Source organism: Erinaceus europaeus, chromosome 1 (assembly GCF_950295315.1).
Source record: "Erinaceus europaeus chromosome 1, mEriEur2.1, whole genome shotgun sequence".
Classification (NCBI taxonomy): domain Eukaryota; kingdom Metazoa; phylum Chordata; class Mammalia; order Eulipotyphla; family Erinaceidae; genus Erinaceus; species Erinaceus europaeus.
This window is the reverse complement of record NC_080162.1, coordinates 90,432,620-90,447,279: the sequence shown is the minus strand read 5'-3', so window position 1 is coordinate 90,447,279 and position 14,660 is coordinate 90,432,620. Positions and strand designations below refer to the sequence as shown.

The 14,660-nt window shown below is 41.0% G+C and overlaps 1 protein-coding gene across 4 annotated transcripts in view; it reads left to right on the top strand.

Moving 5' to 3' along the window:
- The window catches only part of WFDC3 (WAP four-disulfide core domain 3), a 148,472-nt gene that overhangs the window by 33,338 nt on the left and 100,474 nt on the right, over positions 1-14,660 (top strand). For 3 of the 4 annotated variants that reach the window (XM_060190846.1, XM_060190854.1, XM_060190832.1), the window contains 2 exons: positions 5,069-5,200; positions 6,137-6,322. In XM_060190846.1, coding sequence (XP_060046829.1) covers positions 5,069-5,200; positions 6,137-6,322 — 318 coding nt within the window. Of the gene's footprint in view, positions 1-5,068; positions 5,201-6,136; positions 6,323-6,910; positions 7,146-14,660 lie in introns of those variants that run through there. The other variant, XM_060190839.1, reaches the window with a different exon arrangement.

Genomic DNA, 14,660 nt, shown 5'->3' with positions numbered 1-14,660 from the left:
GTGTGCACATGATAGCATATTATAGGGAAAAGTCTAGGTTTGAGTTGTCAGAGATCTGGGGTTCAAGCCTGAGACTTACCAGTTACTTTTTTTTTTTTTAATTTTTTTAACCAGAGCACTGTTCAGCTTTTGCTTATGGTGGTGCAGGGGATTGAACCTGGGACTTTGGAGCCTCAGGAATGAGAGTCTCTTTGCATAACCATTATGCTCTCTACCTCTGCCCATTCTTCTACTTTTTTTTATTAGTGACTTAATATTGATTTAAAAATTATGAGATAACAGAGGTATAATTCCACACAGTTCACACCACTAGGGTTCTGTGTCCCCATTCCCTCCATTGGAGACTTCATTAGTTCTCCCAAGATCACAGATATGGAGATATGGGTTGACTATTACTTTTTTTCTTAAAAGATTTTATTTATTTATTCATGAAGATAGAAGGAGAGAGAGAAAGGGAGAGAGAGAGAGAGAGAGAGAGAGAGAGAGAGAACCAGACATCACTCTGGTACATGTGCTGCTGAGGATTAAACTCAGGACTTCATGTTTGAGAATCCAATGCTTTATCCACTGTGCCACCTCCCAGACCATGGCTGACTATTACTTTTATAACTATCTATACATATTTATCTATTTGCCCCATTTTTTACTGGTCTTGTCTTCTCTTCCTTTCTAAATCAGACCTTCTCCTGAGTGTCCTTCCCTCCTCCACTTTTTTTTTTCCCTTTTCTCTCTACAGGTCCTGATGGAATTGGACCAGTTACTTCTTAGTGGGTCCTTGGTCAAATCTATTTTGTTACTGAACCTCAGCTTTCTTCTTTGTAAAAAAGTAAAGAAAAAACCTTGGAGGTTGTTCTAATAATTAAGAATATGTATTTGTCCCTCAGTATATATTTAGCTCTTCTTGTCTCCTCAGGTGAACTTCCCCAGGAATACAATTTCTAACCAGCTCTTACTGACAATTAGGATTGTTTTCTTTCCTCCACCACTTTCTTTCTCAGACTGTGACATTACACAATACACACCAATCTTTCTTTCAAGTGAAATATACCTAGGTATTGGCCTCTCCCTGGCACCATGGGAGTTTCCTGTGCCTGGCTGAGGCAGATGTCTTGGGCAGCTTGCCCAGAAGAGAGAATAGAGGTTTGTGCTCCTTGCTAGGCCTCTTGAGGCCTCACTCTGGAACCATAGCCTGGGAATCTATCTTAGGCGGGTTTCTCACTCCTACTTGTAGGGCCTGGCACAATCTTCCCAGTGTATGAATCTGATGGTTGAATTATCGGGGCCCAGGGTGAGGCTGGCACCCAGGAAGGCACCTTTGTGAGTTTTTCTGGATGCTGGCCATCCCAGATGGCATTGTCTGTCCTTGGAGCTAGGTAGACTGGAATTGTGATCTCATGATCACTGGTTAAAGAGGACTCCTAGAGAGGTGGGAGGTAATATTGGCTGGGAGGTGGTTACTTTTCTACAACTCCCATCCTGTAGGTGGACTAGGCTACTTACCCAGTGGTACTAGTTGCTGCACCTGAAACTCTTTTTCCTGTGCTATGATCAATTCCTCCTTTCTTTAAGCTGTGACATTGCTGGTGGCATACGGTAGCCAGTGCTGGTCTTCTTGGTAAGGTGGAGGTTCAGCCAGGATGCCTGAAGGTATAGGGTAGATACTGGGACCTGATCCCACTAAGCAGTGCTGGCTTGAGCCTGAGTCTGAATCATGGTTTCTCTGCTTGCTTGTAATGAGGTTTTGGATAAGTCATTTCATCTCTCTGGCATTTTTCTTACCTGAAAATTCAGGTTAAGGATTATCTCTCACAGATTCTAAATATTTTCACTCTGAGGATTAGGTCTCAACATGTGAATTAAAAACTTTTGTTATATTTTCCAAAAACATTTCTTTAAACTGTCTACCAATTATCTCTAGGCAGAACTGAACTTAAAGAAGCCTAGTGTTTGTTGATTTGTTTTGGGGTGATTTTTTTAAAAAATTTCTTTACTGGGGAATTAATGGTTTACAGTCGACAGTAAATACAATAGTTTGTACATGCATAGCATCTCCCAGTTTTCCACATAACAATACAGCCTCCACTAGGTTCTCCTCTGCCATCATGTTCCAGGACCTGAATCCTCCCTGCCAACCCCAGAGTCTTTTACTTTGGTGCAATATACCAACTCCTATCCAAGTTCTGCTAGTGTTTTTCTTTCTGATCTTGTTTTTCAACATCTGCCTATGAGTGAGATCATCCCATATTCATCCTTATGTTTCTGGCTCATCTCACTTCACATGATTCCTTCAAGCTTCCACCCAAGATGGGCTGAAAAAGGTGAAATCATGATTTTTGATAGCTCAATAGTATTCCATTGTGTATATAGACCACAACTTGCTCAGCCACTCATCTGTTGTTGGACACCTGGGTTACTTCCAGGTTTTGGCTATTACAAATTGTGCTGCTAAGAACATATGTGTACACAGATCTTTTTGGATGGGTGTGTTGGGTTCCTTAGGATATATCCTCAGGAGAGGAATTGCAGGGTCATAGGGTAGGACCATTTCTAGCCTTCTGAGAGTTCTCCAGACTGCTTTCCATAGAGGTTGGACCAATTTATATTCCCACCAGCAGTGTAGGAAGGTGCTGCTATCCTTTCTGATGTATGACATTCTTACAGGAGTGATGAGGTATCTCATTGTTGTCTTTATTTGCATTTCTCTGACAACTTATGACTTGGAGCATTTTTTTCATATATTTGTTGGTCATTTGTATTTTTTCTTTGGTGAATATTCTGTTCATATCTGCTCCCCATTTTTTGGATGGAGTCATTTGTTTTCTTGTTGAGTTTGGTGAGCTCTTTTTGGTTATTAGCCTTTTGTTTGATGTATGGCATGTAAAAATCTTTTCCCACTCTGTGGGAGGTATCTTGTTTGGGTGGTGGCTCTTTTGCTATGCAGAAGCTTTTTAATTTGGCTTGGGGTGATTCTTGATGGAGTATACAGTGTTTTAGTGATGTGGTTTAAAGGGTACTAGGCTTTATATCACAGATGAGAGTTTGGGGCCCAATTCATTTTTTTTTAAACTTTTTGAGTTAATAATGATTGACAGGACCATAGGATAAGAGGGGTATAATGCCACACAATCCCCATCACCAGAGTTCCGTATCCTACCCCCTCCATTGGAAGTTTTCCTATTCTTTATCCCTTTAGGAGTAGAGACCCAGGATCGTTATGGGGTGCAGAAGGTGAGAGGTCGGGCTTCTGTGATTACTTCTCCACTGGACATGTGCCTTGGAGGTTGATCCATACTCCCAGGCTGTCTCTTTCTTCCCCTAGTGGCTCTGGAGAGGTGGCGTTCCAGGGTACATTGGTGAGGTCATCTGCCCAGGGATGTCAGGCGTCATTGTAGCATCTGAAACTTGGTGACTGAGAAGCATTAGGATATAAAGCAGAACAAATTGTTTAATAATCAGGAACCTAAAGATAAGAATATAGCAGATGCGATTTGGGGTTTCCATTTTAGAAAAAGCTAGGAAGTCTAGTTTAGGTATATTCCAAGGGGCCCATGACTTTACTAATTTTTGCCTGAGCCCAACAGCTAACATAAAGGTGGACCAAAGGTATTGTCTGGGGAGATGGTGTCAGAGTTGGAAATAGGACTAGAAAGCTGGATCAGGGAAGAGAGTAGCTCCCAAATATGGGAAAAGTATATAAATTCCATTAACTCTAAACCCTGTTAGTCTGATCTGGGGCTCATATTCAGCACAGGAGCCTTTGTAACATCTGTATCCCTGTAGGCCTGAACTCGCATTCCATGGTCATAGCTAGGATCATTCTAGGCTGCACTCATTTCAGGATCCGTCTACTTTGAGTGGCAGAGTACGTTGACCCAACCTCCCTTCAGAGAGTGGGGCAGTCCCTACCGTTGTTGTTCCACATTGAAGGCAAGGGGACCCAATTCTGCCACTATTCCCAACCCATTCCCCTTTCTGGATGCCTATTTGTAGGAGAAAGAAGTAGGCTTGGTATCACAGAGGGCCATATTGTCTTACGAAGTTTTGCAATTTCTAGGACTGGGGACTAGTTTACTTGGTAGAATGTACACTCTTTTATGTGTAAGGTTCTGGGCTTGAATTCTGACCCTATAAAGAAACACCATGAGTGACACTGGGGGAGCTCTATGGATGGTGGAAAGTGCTGTAGTGTCTCTCATCTATCTGTATCTCTCCCTCTCTCACATAACAAGAAACCCTCAAGTAGCACCAGGACTGTGTGGTGGAGAGACTCATCATTCTGTAGTGTAGTCCAGGCTGAATTTCAGTAAGGAAGTGGTTTTACAAGGGTAGTGTTCTAAGAGGAAAAGATCTAATCTATAAGTACTTACTAAGCTTTTGCTTGTGTCACACTTGCTGTGCTGGTCAAAGCAAGTCACACAGTCAAGCTCAGAGACATCTTAGGTGGATGCTTCAGAGGAGCAGATTCCAGATCATTTGGGATCATAGGTTTAGCTATATGCTACAGTAAGAATTAGGAGAATGTGTGTTAAGTGCATGTGGCACAAAGCGCAAGGACCAGCATAAGGATCCCAGTTCGAGCCCCCAGCTCCCCACCTACAGGGGAGTCGCTTCACAGGCAGTGAAGCAGGTCTGCAGGTGTCTGTCTTTCTCTCCCCCTCTCTGTCTTCCCCTCCTCTCTCCATTTCTCTCTGTTCTGTCTAACAATGACGACATCAGTAACAACAAAAATAACAACTACATTAATAAAACAAGGGCAACAAAAGGAAATAAATAAATATTAAAAAAGGAATTAGGAGAATGTATCGGAGGCTGGCAACTTGAATGTTTGTCTCAGTGGGATAGACCTGAGCAGTTATTATTTTTTTTAATCAATTAATTTCCTTATGTTCAGCTTTTAATGCGAAGTGTCATCATTGCTTACAACATGTACACCCACAAACAATGTACATTTTAAACACACACTGAGAAATCATGAAAAATATATTTTAAATCTAAAGTCACATTACAAGTAACTGAGAACTTTTGGACTTTAGCACTTTTGGACTCTAACACTCTGATTCTATGGCAGAGTTTGGTGGTGAATGTCCTGAAGACCCTCTTCCATGTGAGGAGCTCTGTGATGGGGATGAGTCCTGTCCCCAGGGGCATAAATGTTGCAGCACTGGCTGTGGTCATGCCTGCCGTGGAGACATTAAAGAAGGTATGTTGGCTCTTTGGGAAAGAAGTCCTGAGTGTTCTTTGAGTTCCAGAGTCAGGTTGGAAAGGAGCCATCTGTTGTTTCCTCTTTCCTTTCTTTCTGGGTAGAGTCAGAGATCTCATCATCTCAACTCCAAGAAACCCTTCCTCTTAGGGTCAGGGGCACATTCTGGCATCAAAAGAACTAAGGAAGGGAGTCGGGCAGTAGCGCAGAGGGTTAAGTGCACATGGTGCGAAGTGCAAGGACTGGCCTAAGGATCCTGGTTCAAGCCTCTGGCTCCCCACCTGCAGGGGAGTTGCTTCACAGGTGGTGAAGCAGGTCTGCGGGTGTCTATTTTTTTCCCCCCTTCTCTGTCTTCCCCTCCTCTCTCCATTTCTCTCTATCCTATCTAACAATGACAACATCAATAACAACAACAATAACTACAACAGCAATAGAAAACAACAAGGTCAACAAAAGGGTAAATAAATAAATAAATATAAAAAACATTAAAAAAAGAACTAAGGAAGGCAGTATGTGGAGAACTTTCTAGGTAGAAATACAAGCAGTTCATGATCTGGTTCTGATACTGATTTGGTCTGTGATCTTGGGTGAGCAAAGTATTCTTTTTGAGTTGCTCAAGGTCATGGTTTCAGACCCAGTTTTTAGCATAGTGCTTCCCTTTGTCAAGTGAATATTTATTTATTTATTTCCAGTGCAATGCTCATTTTTGACTTATGGTGGTATTAGGAATCAAACCTAAATAAACCTCCTAGTGGCAGTTGGATTTTTTGCTGAACAAAGGGTTGCATTTAGTTCCTCCTTGTTTTCTGCAACAGTGCCACATTTTTGGTTAAGATCTTGTTAGAATCAGGAATGGCATCATTTTGTCTGAGTTCCAGATGGGAATTTGGAGTCTTGACCATTCTGTTTCTTTATCTGTGCCTGCTGATCCCCCAGGGCGGGCTGGTGATTGTCCAAACATTTTGGTGGGCCTGTGCATTGTCAGCTGCATTACGGATGAGAGCTGCCGTTCTGGGGAAAAGTGCTGCAAATCAGGCTGTGGACGATTCTGTGCCCCATCGGTGCTGCCCTCCAAACTGGTCATTAACCGCAACTGGACCACTAGGCCAAATTCCGAATCAGGTGAGTGTAGTCCATTGTTATCAGTAACAGTGACTTTATGGTATGACTGGTGTAGGTATTGGGAAAGGAACTTCAGAAGGTTAAGACAAAGATTTTGCCCTGGAGAGACTAGTTGGTGAGAAAGATCATATGCCATATAGTATGGGCTAATAGGCAATCAAGGTAGGTGTGACTCCTTGAGGAGGTCTTCTTGCTAGAAGTAGAATTTGATCTGGGTCCTAATGTCTAACAATCATGTGTCAAAGGGATAATGACTCAGAGACTATGCTGAACAGGTGGACTGGTGATTGTTAGCAAAGGCACGGGGGTGGGGGGATACATGTGACATATTTGGGAGGTGTCATGGGGTGGGGGGTGAATGTGGGTAAAGGCATAGTCAGATTGTTTTCATAACAGGAGAAATGAGGTTGACATTGGAATGGTCAGAGATGTGAGTGCCAATGTGGACTAGATAGCCTAGGAGCAGGGAGCCATTGAGGGCTTTTGAGAATAACGTATGCCAGATTTCTCTAAGATGGAGGGGAAACAGATCGGGGAACTAGAGTCAGGCAGGCACAGTAATGATTTGATTTTTTTTTTTCTTAACAGAGATCTGGGCCCCTTAGCTATCCTGATTTGTCCTGAGCTTCTGTGGTGACTCGTGAGCTTATCCTAGCATCCAGGATGGATGATGTCCTTGAGCTCGTGACAGTCTCAGGTGGTCTTTGCCTTCTCTACTCTGCTTTTGTTCTTGCTGCTGCTTAGAGTCTGCTCCCTCTTGGGGCTGAGTTGTGGATTCCTACTGCTTTTTTTTTTTTACCCCAATAAAAGACAGCTGCTGATATTTTTGTCTATGTGGTTTGACAGCTGAGATGAGGGAAGTGGGTGGGGGGCTGGTGGTGTATGAACATAGCTGTGGGATTATGAGATATATTTATTTAGGAAGGGCAGGTGATACATTCTTTCTGAGAACACTGAAAATGAGTGTTGGTTGGTTGTAGCTGTGAGGAGATTAAGGGAAACTGTGTTTGCCATAGATGTCTCTCTCAGGTCTCTTTGGTCCTGATGACCTTTCAAATGCTGGGGAATATGGACTGAACATGGAACTGGGGGTGTGACTAGTTTATTATACTTGTTTAGATATTCTCACCTTCAATAACCTTCACTGGGCACCTGCCCTTGGCTGCAGGACAGGCAATGTTGTCCCCTCCAGATGGTTTTACTCTACACAAGAGATGTCTTTAGGTTCTTGGAACCAAGATAATGAAAACAATTATATATTATATGCTATGAGTGAAAGTTTTTTAATTTTTATTTATAAATGGAAACATATTGTTTTAATGATTTTTTTGCAAGGACTATAAATTTATTTAAAACGATACTCCTTATAGGGAGAATATGGTCTTGATCTTGAGAAATTAGAAGAGTTTGACTCCATAAAATGGAGCACAAAATGTATTTAGTTAAAGAAAGAAAAAAAATACAGAGTATTTTCTTGACTCAGAGTAAGAAAAAGTGTTGAATGTGGAGTAGAAAATTTACTTAAAAGGATAGTATGTCCTTGAGGAAGGAAGATTAATCAGGAAGTAGGTCTGTCAAAAATATTAAGTATATTTTTAAAGTATATGAAATGGGATGGGGGTAGATAGAATAATTGTTATGCAAACAGACTGTCATCCCTGAGGCTCGTGAGTGCTAGGTTCAGTCCCCTGTACCACCATAAGCCAGAGTTCATCAGTGCTCTGGTTAAAATAAATAAATAAATAAATAAATAAATAAATAAATAAATAAATATGGTATATGACATGGATCACACTCTATTAGAGTTCTTTCTCTCTCTCTCTCTCTTTCTCTCTCTCTCTCTCTTCTCCCTCCCTTTCCCCCTCTCTCCCTCTCTTCCTTAATAGGGTTATCACTTGGGCTTAGTGCCTGCATGACAGTTTTGACCTTTCTAGTGGTATCCTTCATTTTTCCATCCCTATCTTTTTAAATATTTATTTTAAAGTCTATTGTGTCAGATATGAGAATAGCTGTTCTTGCCCTTCTTTTGTGGGCCATTGGCTTGTATGATAGTTTCCATCCTTTCACTTTGAGTCTGTTTTTGTCTTGAGTTAGGTGGGTTTCCTGTAGACAGCATATTGTTGGGTTGTGCAACAAAAGGGAATAACTAAATAAATAAATATTTTTTAAAAAAGAAGATGCTCAGTGGGACTTCAAGACCTCTGAAGTGCTGGGGGTTCAGATGCCTCTTCCCTTGGCCCTGGATCCATCTGTGTTCTGCAGCTCCATGTGGTTGCTGTAATGGGCTGGGAGTTGTGAATGGAGGGAATTTTGTGCCAGATGATTTCAGTCTCAGAGCCACTAGAGTGCATACCATAAACCATTTTATTATACCATTTCCAGACAAGAGAAGTGGAAAGATATTTTACTATTCTATTTGATGGGACAGTTCACTATAAAGTGTCTGAGTTTCTCTGAGCTTGTTCAAGTCACTTGAGAAAAGTTATAGAACTAGATCTGGGATGTGGACTCTAGATCCATTGAACTTAACTAAATTAAGACCTGACATTATCCCATGTTTCCTTTTAAAAAATTATTTTATTTATTTGTTTGATAAGAGACAGAGAAATTAAGAGGGAAGGAGATGTTACAGAGGGAGAGAAAGAGAGGCATGTGCTAGCAAAGTTTCCCTGCAGATAGGGATCAGGGGCTTGAACCCAGATCATTACATATTATACATGGTGCTCAACCAGGTTGGCCACCTCCTATTTCCCATATGAAGTTTTGGCAGCATTCTTGGGAACTTTATCCATCAAGTTATATCAGTGTTCCTTGTGAAGTCAGAGGACAAATTCCTCATGGAACTCAAAATCAGGTGTTTCCTCATTTGTGGTGAACTATTAGGAGAAGAGGCAGAGAAACAACTCATTGTTACCACCCCCTGTGATAACTACTTTCTAGATTTTGTATTTTATTTTTCCCCCCTGACTACCAGGATGTCAAGAACTTCAGTCTTAGAGTGAGGTCTGTTTTTTTTCTTTTTTGACAAATTTATTAGTGATGTGATAGCAATTTATAAGATTATAAACTAATAGGAGTATAATTTTACACCACACCTACCACTAAAGTTCTGTGCCCACCCCATCCCCTTGAATAACCACCATAGTTCTCCCAAGGTCTTAGATATGGGCTATTATTATTTTTTAAAAAAATATTTATTTATTATTTATTCCCTTTTGTTGCCCTTGTTTTATTGTTGTAGTTATGATTGCTGTCATTGTTGTCAGATAAGACAGAGAGAAATGGAGAGAGGAGGGGAAGACAGAGAGGGGGAGAGAAAGACAGACACCTGCAGACCTGCTTCACTGCCTGTGAAGCGACTCCCCTGCATCTGGGGAGCCGGGAGCTCGAACTGGCGTCCTTAGGCTGGTCCTTGTGCTTTGCGCCACCTGCGCTTAACCCGCTACGCTACCGCCCGACTCCCTATTATTTCTATTACTATCTATATTTATATGTATTTGCCCATTTTTTCTATGGTCCTGCTTTCTCTTCCTTTTTAAGTCACACTTAAACCTATTACTACTTCTGACTGTTTTTTTTGCTTCTTATCTCTCGGGGTTCTAATGGAATTGGAGTTCAGAGTCCTGTGGTCATCTTCCCCTAACATTTCTCCCCATCTGGGAGTATGGACTAAAATTATATATGGGGTACAGAACATGGGAGTTATGGCTTCTGTAATTATTTCTCTGCTGGACATGGACACTGGGAGGTTGATTCATATCCCCAGCCTGTTTCTGTTTTTCCCTAGTGGGGTATGGCTCTGGAGAGGTGAGATTCTGAGGTCATCTGCCTAGGGAGTTCAGGATGAAATCATAGTAGCATCTGCAACTTGCTGGCTGAAAGGTGGTAAGATATAAAGTAAGACAAAATGTTTAATAAACCTGAACAAAACAAGTAGGAATAAAGAAGATGAGAATAGGGATCTTAGGGTGGAAAGAAGCTAGGAAGTCCATTTTAGGTATGTTCCTAGGGGCCCATGACTTTAGTAATTTTTGCTTGAGCTTGATAGCTAACATGGAGGTGGACCAAAATATTGTCTGGAAAGATGGTGTCAGAGTTGAGAACAGGATTAGAAAGGAGAGTAGTGGTGGGGAGGGAGATAGCATAATGGTTATGCAAACTAGCTTTCATGCCTGAGATTCCAAGGTCCCCACACCACCATAAACCAGAGTTGAGTAGCTCTGGTAAAAAAAAAAAAAAAAAAAAAAATCACTAGAAAGCAGAGAGTAGTTCCCAAACTTGAAGAAAATATATAAATACAGTGAACTGTTACCCCATCGATTTGACCTAGGGCCCATATATATATTTAGGTTTAGCACAGGAGCCTGTATAATCTCCAAGCCCCTGTCAGTCTGAGCTGGCAGTCCATGGCCACAGCTGAGAACATTATAGGCTGCACTCATTTTAGGGCCAGTTTCCCTCTTCTCCTTCTCCTTCTCCTTCTCCTTCTCCTTCTCCTTCTCCTTCTCCTTCTCCTTCTCCTTCTCCTTCTCCTTCTCCTTCTCCTCCTCCTCCTCCCTTTTCTTCTTTTACCTCTTCTTCTTTTCCTTCTTCTTCTTCTCCTCTCCCTCTCCTTCTTCTCCTTCTTTTTCTTCTGAAGAAATAAAAATATAGAACTTTGGGCTCCAATACTGGAGCTCATCTATAAACATTTTAGTATCTATCTAAAACATAAGCTTTCTTTAAAATTTTCTTAATGCCTGCTTTGAGCTTCCCTCAAAGCAGGATTTTACTGAATTTAGAGTAGGGCACCAAAGTAAAAACCCTGGGTTGAGGGTGAGGGTGTTTGTTTGACCTCAGGGGGCTGGGGGGTAAGGTGGGGGGATGGGATGGGATACAATCTTTTGGTGGTAGGAATGGTGTTCATGTACACTCCTATTAATTTGTAGTCATATAAATCACTATTTAATTAACACGATAGAGGAAAAATTGATTGAATGTCTCAAACTTTTTAATGCACAGACCATAGGCTAAGTCTTTGATATGTTGATTCTCTTAAAAGCTTAGACCAGGGAGAACAGAAGCAACAGGTAGCACAGCTGTATACAAATAATGTCAAAGGACATAAACTATGGTGATGTTGTGTATGATACAGCAAATCCTAATAAAGGGATTTTTCAAAGTTAACCCAATTGCCAAATAATGTGATTATAGCAATAACTATCTATTGCCTTCTTAAACCCTAAGACAGCAGGAACCTTCCACTTCCTCTGTAGAGCCTATATTTCCCCAGTCCTGGAACCTCTAGAGTGGGGCTCACTTTCCTGCATGCTTCTCTCAATTCTAAAAAAAAAAAAAATTCTTAGTGCCATTAGTGTATCTAGTAAACAATTAAAATTATTAGATATTTAATAATGGTTCATAAGAATATAAGATTACAGGGGTATAGTTTCACTCCATACCCAATACCACTTTTCTTTGAGTGGCAAAGTAGGGTGACCCAACGTCTTTTCAGAAAGTGGGGCAGTCCCTACCATTGTTACTTTATAGTGAGAGCAAGGTCTTAGAGAGGAAATCAAGAGAGTTTATGATGATGTTCCTGATGGAAGTGACTGATGATGGCAGAGATAGGGATATATTAGAGGTTTAGACCATCACATCTATGGGGGAATCCAAGGATTCCCTAACTAGGATCCCTGGTGATGGGGTGGCCTGGTATTGACCAAAATGGTCATCATTAAGTGAACCAGTCTTGTCCCTCTTTTCAGCTTTTGTAGTCCCTTCTTTATCTGAAGAGTTTAGACTTTCTCCCAGTTGTTAAAGCTTTGAGTGTCATTTGTTGCATCCAGACCAGTATTAGGTTTATGGGGACTAGCCTCAAGATGGGGAGGAATACACTTAAGATTTTAGTGGGGTTTAAGTTAACTGTAAGTTTTACTGGATTTATTTGTTTGATGATTCTAATAAAGGCTGTCATAGGGAGATTTTTTTCAAGTTCAATTGTTTCTTTAAAATATTTATGTATTACTTTAATATGACAGAGAGATATTGAGACAGGAAGGGGATGATAGGGAGAGAGAAAGAGAGATACCTGGAGCACTGCTTTACCATTTGTGAAGTTTTTTCCCTGTTGTGGGGACAGAGGCCTTAAAAAATTGTTTTTTTATTTTTATTTATTGGATAGGGACAGCCAGAAGTCAAGAGGGAGGGGAAGACAGAGGGAGATAGAAGGAGAGAGACAGAAAGATAATTCAGCCCTGCTTTACCACTTGCAAAGCTTTCCCCCTGCAGGTTGGGACTGGGGGCTCCAACCCGGGTCCTTATGCATTATAACATGTGTGCTCAACCAAGAGTGTCACCACTCAGCCCCAGGACAGAGGTCTTAAACTAGGTCCTTGTGCATGATGATGTTGTACTTAACCAGATATGTCGCTGACCAGCCCAAGTTCATGTGTTTCTCTTCTTTATATTACATATATATTTGAAATCATCTTGTAGTTATCCTTCATTTCCTTACTTATTTCACTAAGCATAATCATCTCTTGTCCCAAAGGAGAGATTTAAGCTAGAATTAGATTAGGTTTTAAATCTGTTGGATTCTAGCATGTACCATTTTGGGTCTGTTTTTCAGTTATAATAACTGTTCCTTCTCTCAAGATTCAGGCTTTCTGGGAGAGGGAAAATGTTTTTTTTTTCTTTTTTGGGTCATCTCTCGGGCTTCATTGCTCCTGGCTGAATTATTTATTTATTTATTTATTCCCTTTTGTTGCCCTTGTTGTTTTATTGCTGCAGTTATTATTGATGTCGTCGTTGTTGGATAGGACAGAGAAAAATGGAGAAGGGAGGGGAAGACAGAGAGGGGGAGAGAAAGATAGACACCTGCAGCCCTTCACTGCCTGTGAAGCGACTCCCCTGCAGGTGGGGAGCTAGGGGCTCGAACCAGAATCCTTACACCAGTCCTTGTACTTTGCGCCACCTGTGCTTAACTCACTGCACTACCACCCAAATCCCCTTGACTGAATTTTTAGAGGCAGAGAGGTAGAGAAAGAATGAAAGAGACCACAGCACTAAAGTATCCTTCAGTATGGTGATGGCTAGGCTTGAACCTGGGTCATACACATGGGAAAGAGGCATGTTATTCAAATGAGTTATTTTTGCACTAGATAATATGATTATTACTTGAGGGTTTTTTAAATTGACTGGTGCTATCATTTTGAACTGGATGATTCTTTGTCATAGAGAGTGTCCTGTTATATGAAATTCAGTAGCATTCCTGGATTTTTTTTCCATTGGCTACCAGTAGCATTCACCTTCATTTGTGACAACCAGAGATTATTCAGTGTCCTCTAGCCAGCCTCCAAAGAGCCTACTGCACCTGCCACAAGGAGTCTGTTATCAGACCCTGCTGATAAGCTAAACGAAATGAACAATTTTATTTTATTTTATTTCTTTATTGGGGAATTAATATTTTACATTCAACAGTAAATACAATAGTTTGTACATGCATAACATTTCCCAGTTTTCCATATAACAATATAACCCCCACTAGGTCCTCTGTCATCCTTTTTGGGTCTGTATTTTCCCCACCCACCCACCCCATAGTCTTTTACTTTGGTGCAATACGCCAATTACAGAAATGAACTATTTTAACATGAAAAAAAGAAAGAAAAATAACCTTTTGGGCGGGGGAGATAGCATAATGGTTATGCAGACAGACTCAGACTCTCATGCCTAAGGCTCCTAAGTCCCAGGTTCAATCCCCTGCACCACTATAAGCCAGAGCTGAGCAGTGCTCTGGTGTTTCTCTCTCTCTGAATCTCTCTCAAAAATAAAATAAATAAAAAAATTTTAAAAAGTAACCTTTTAAGTTGTTTGCTATTCTTTTAAACTTGTTGTTATGAGGTAGCAACAAGTTTATATTTGAATAAAATGTATAAAAGTGATAGACTTGGTTTATTCTGGGACTTTTTTTGGGGGGTGGACATGAGTCCTCTGGGCCTTCCAGCATAACAAACAATGCTTTCTGTTTAATTGTCTTATTTAAAAAAATGTCTTCCTGCTTAATTGCCTCATCTCTCAGAGAATCCTGCAACAGTGACTGTAGCTAGTCCTCACTTTGTCATCTTAAGGGAGTTCCCCTTTGAAAGCTCTGCTCTTGATCCCACCTGGGAAACACCTTAGAACTTCTATTCTTTCCCTTGATTTTTTCCTTAGACTCTTTCTGCTTACCTGCCTCTGCCTCTGGCTCTTATCCTCTTAGCTTCTGGCACTTTGTCTTTTCTCTCCAAGCAATCTGGATCTTATCTTTCTGTTTCAGGTCAATGGGGTGTTTCCAGCTATACCCAACAATGCTAACATG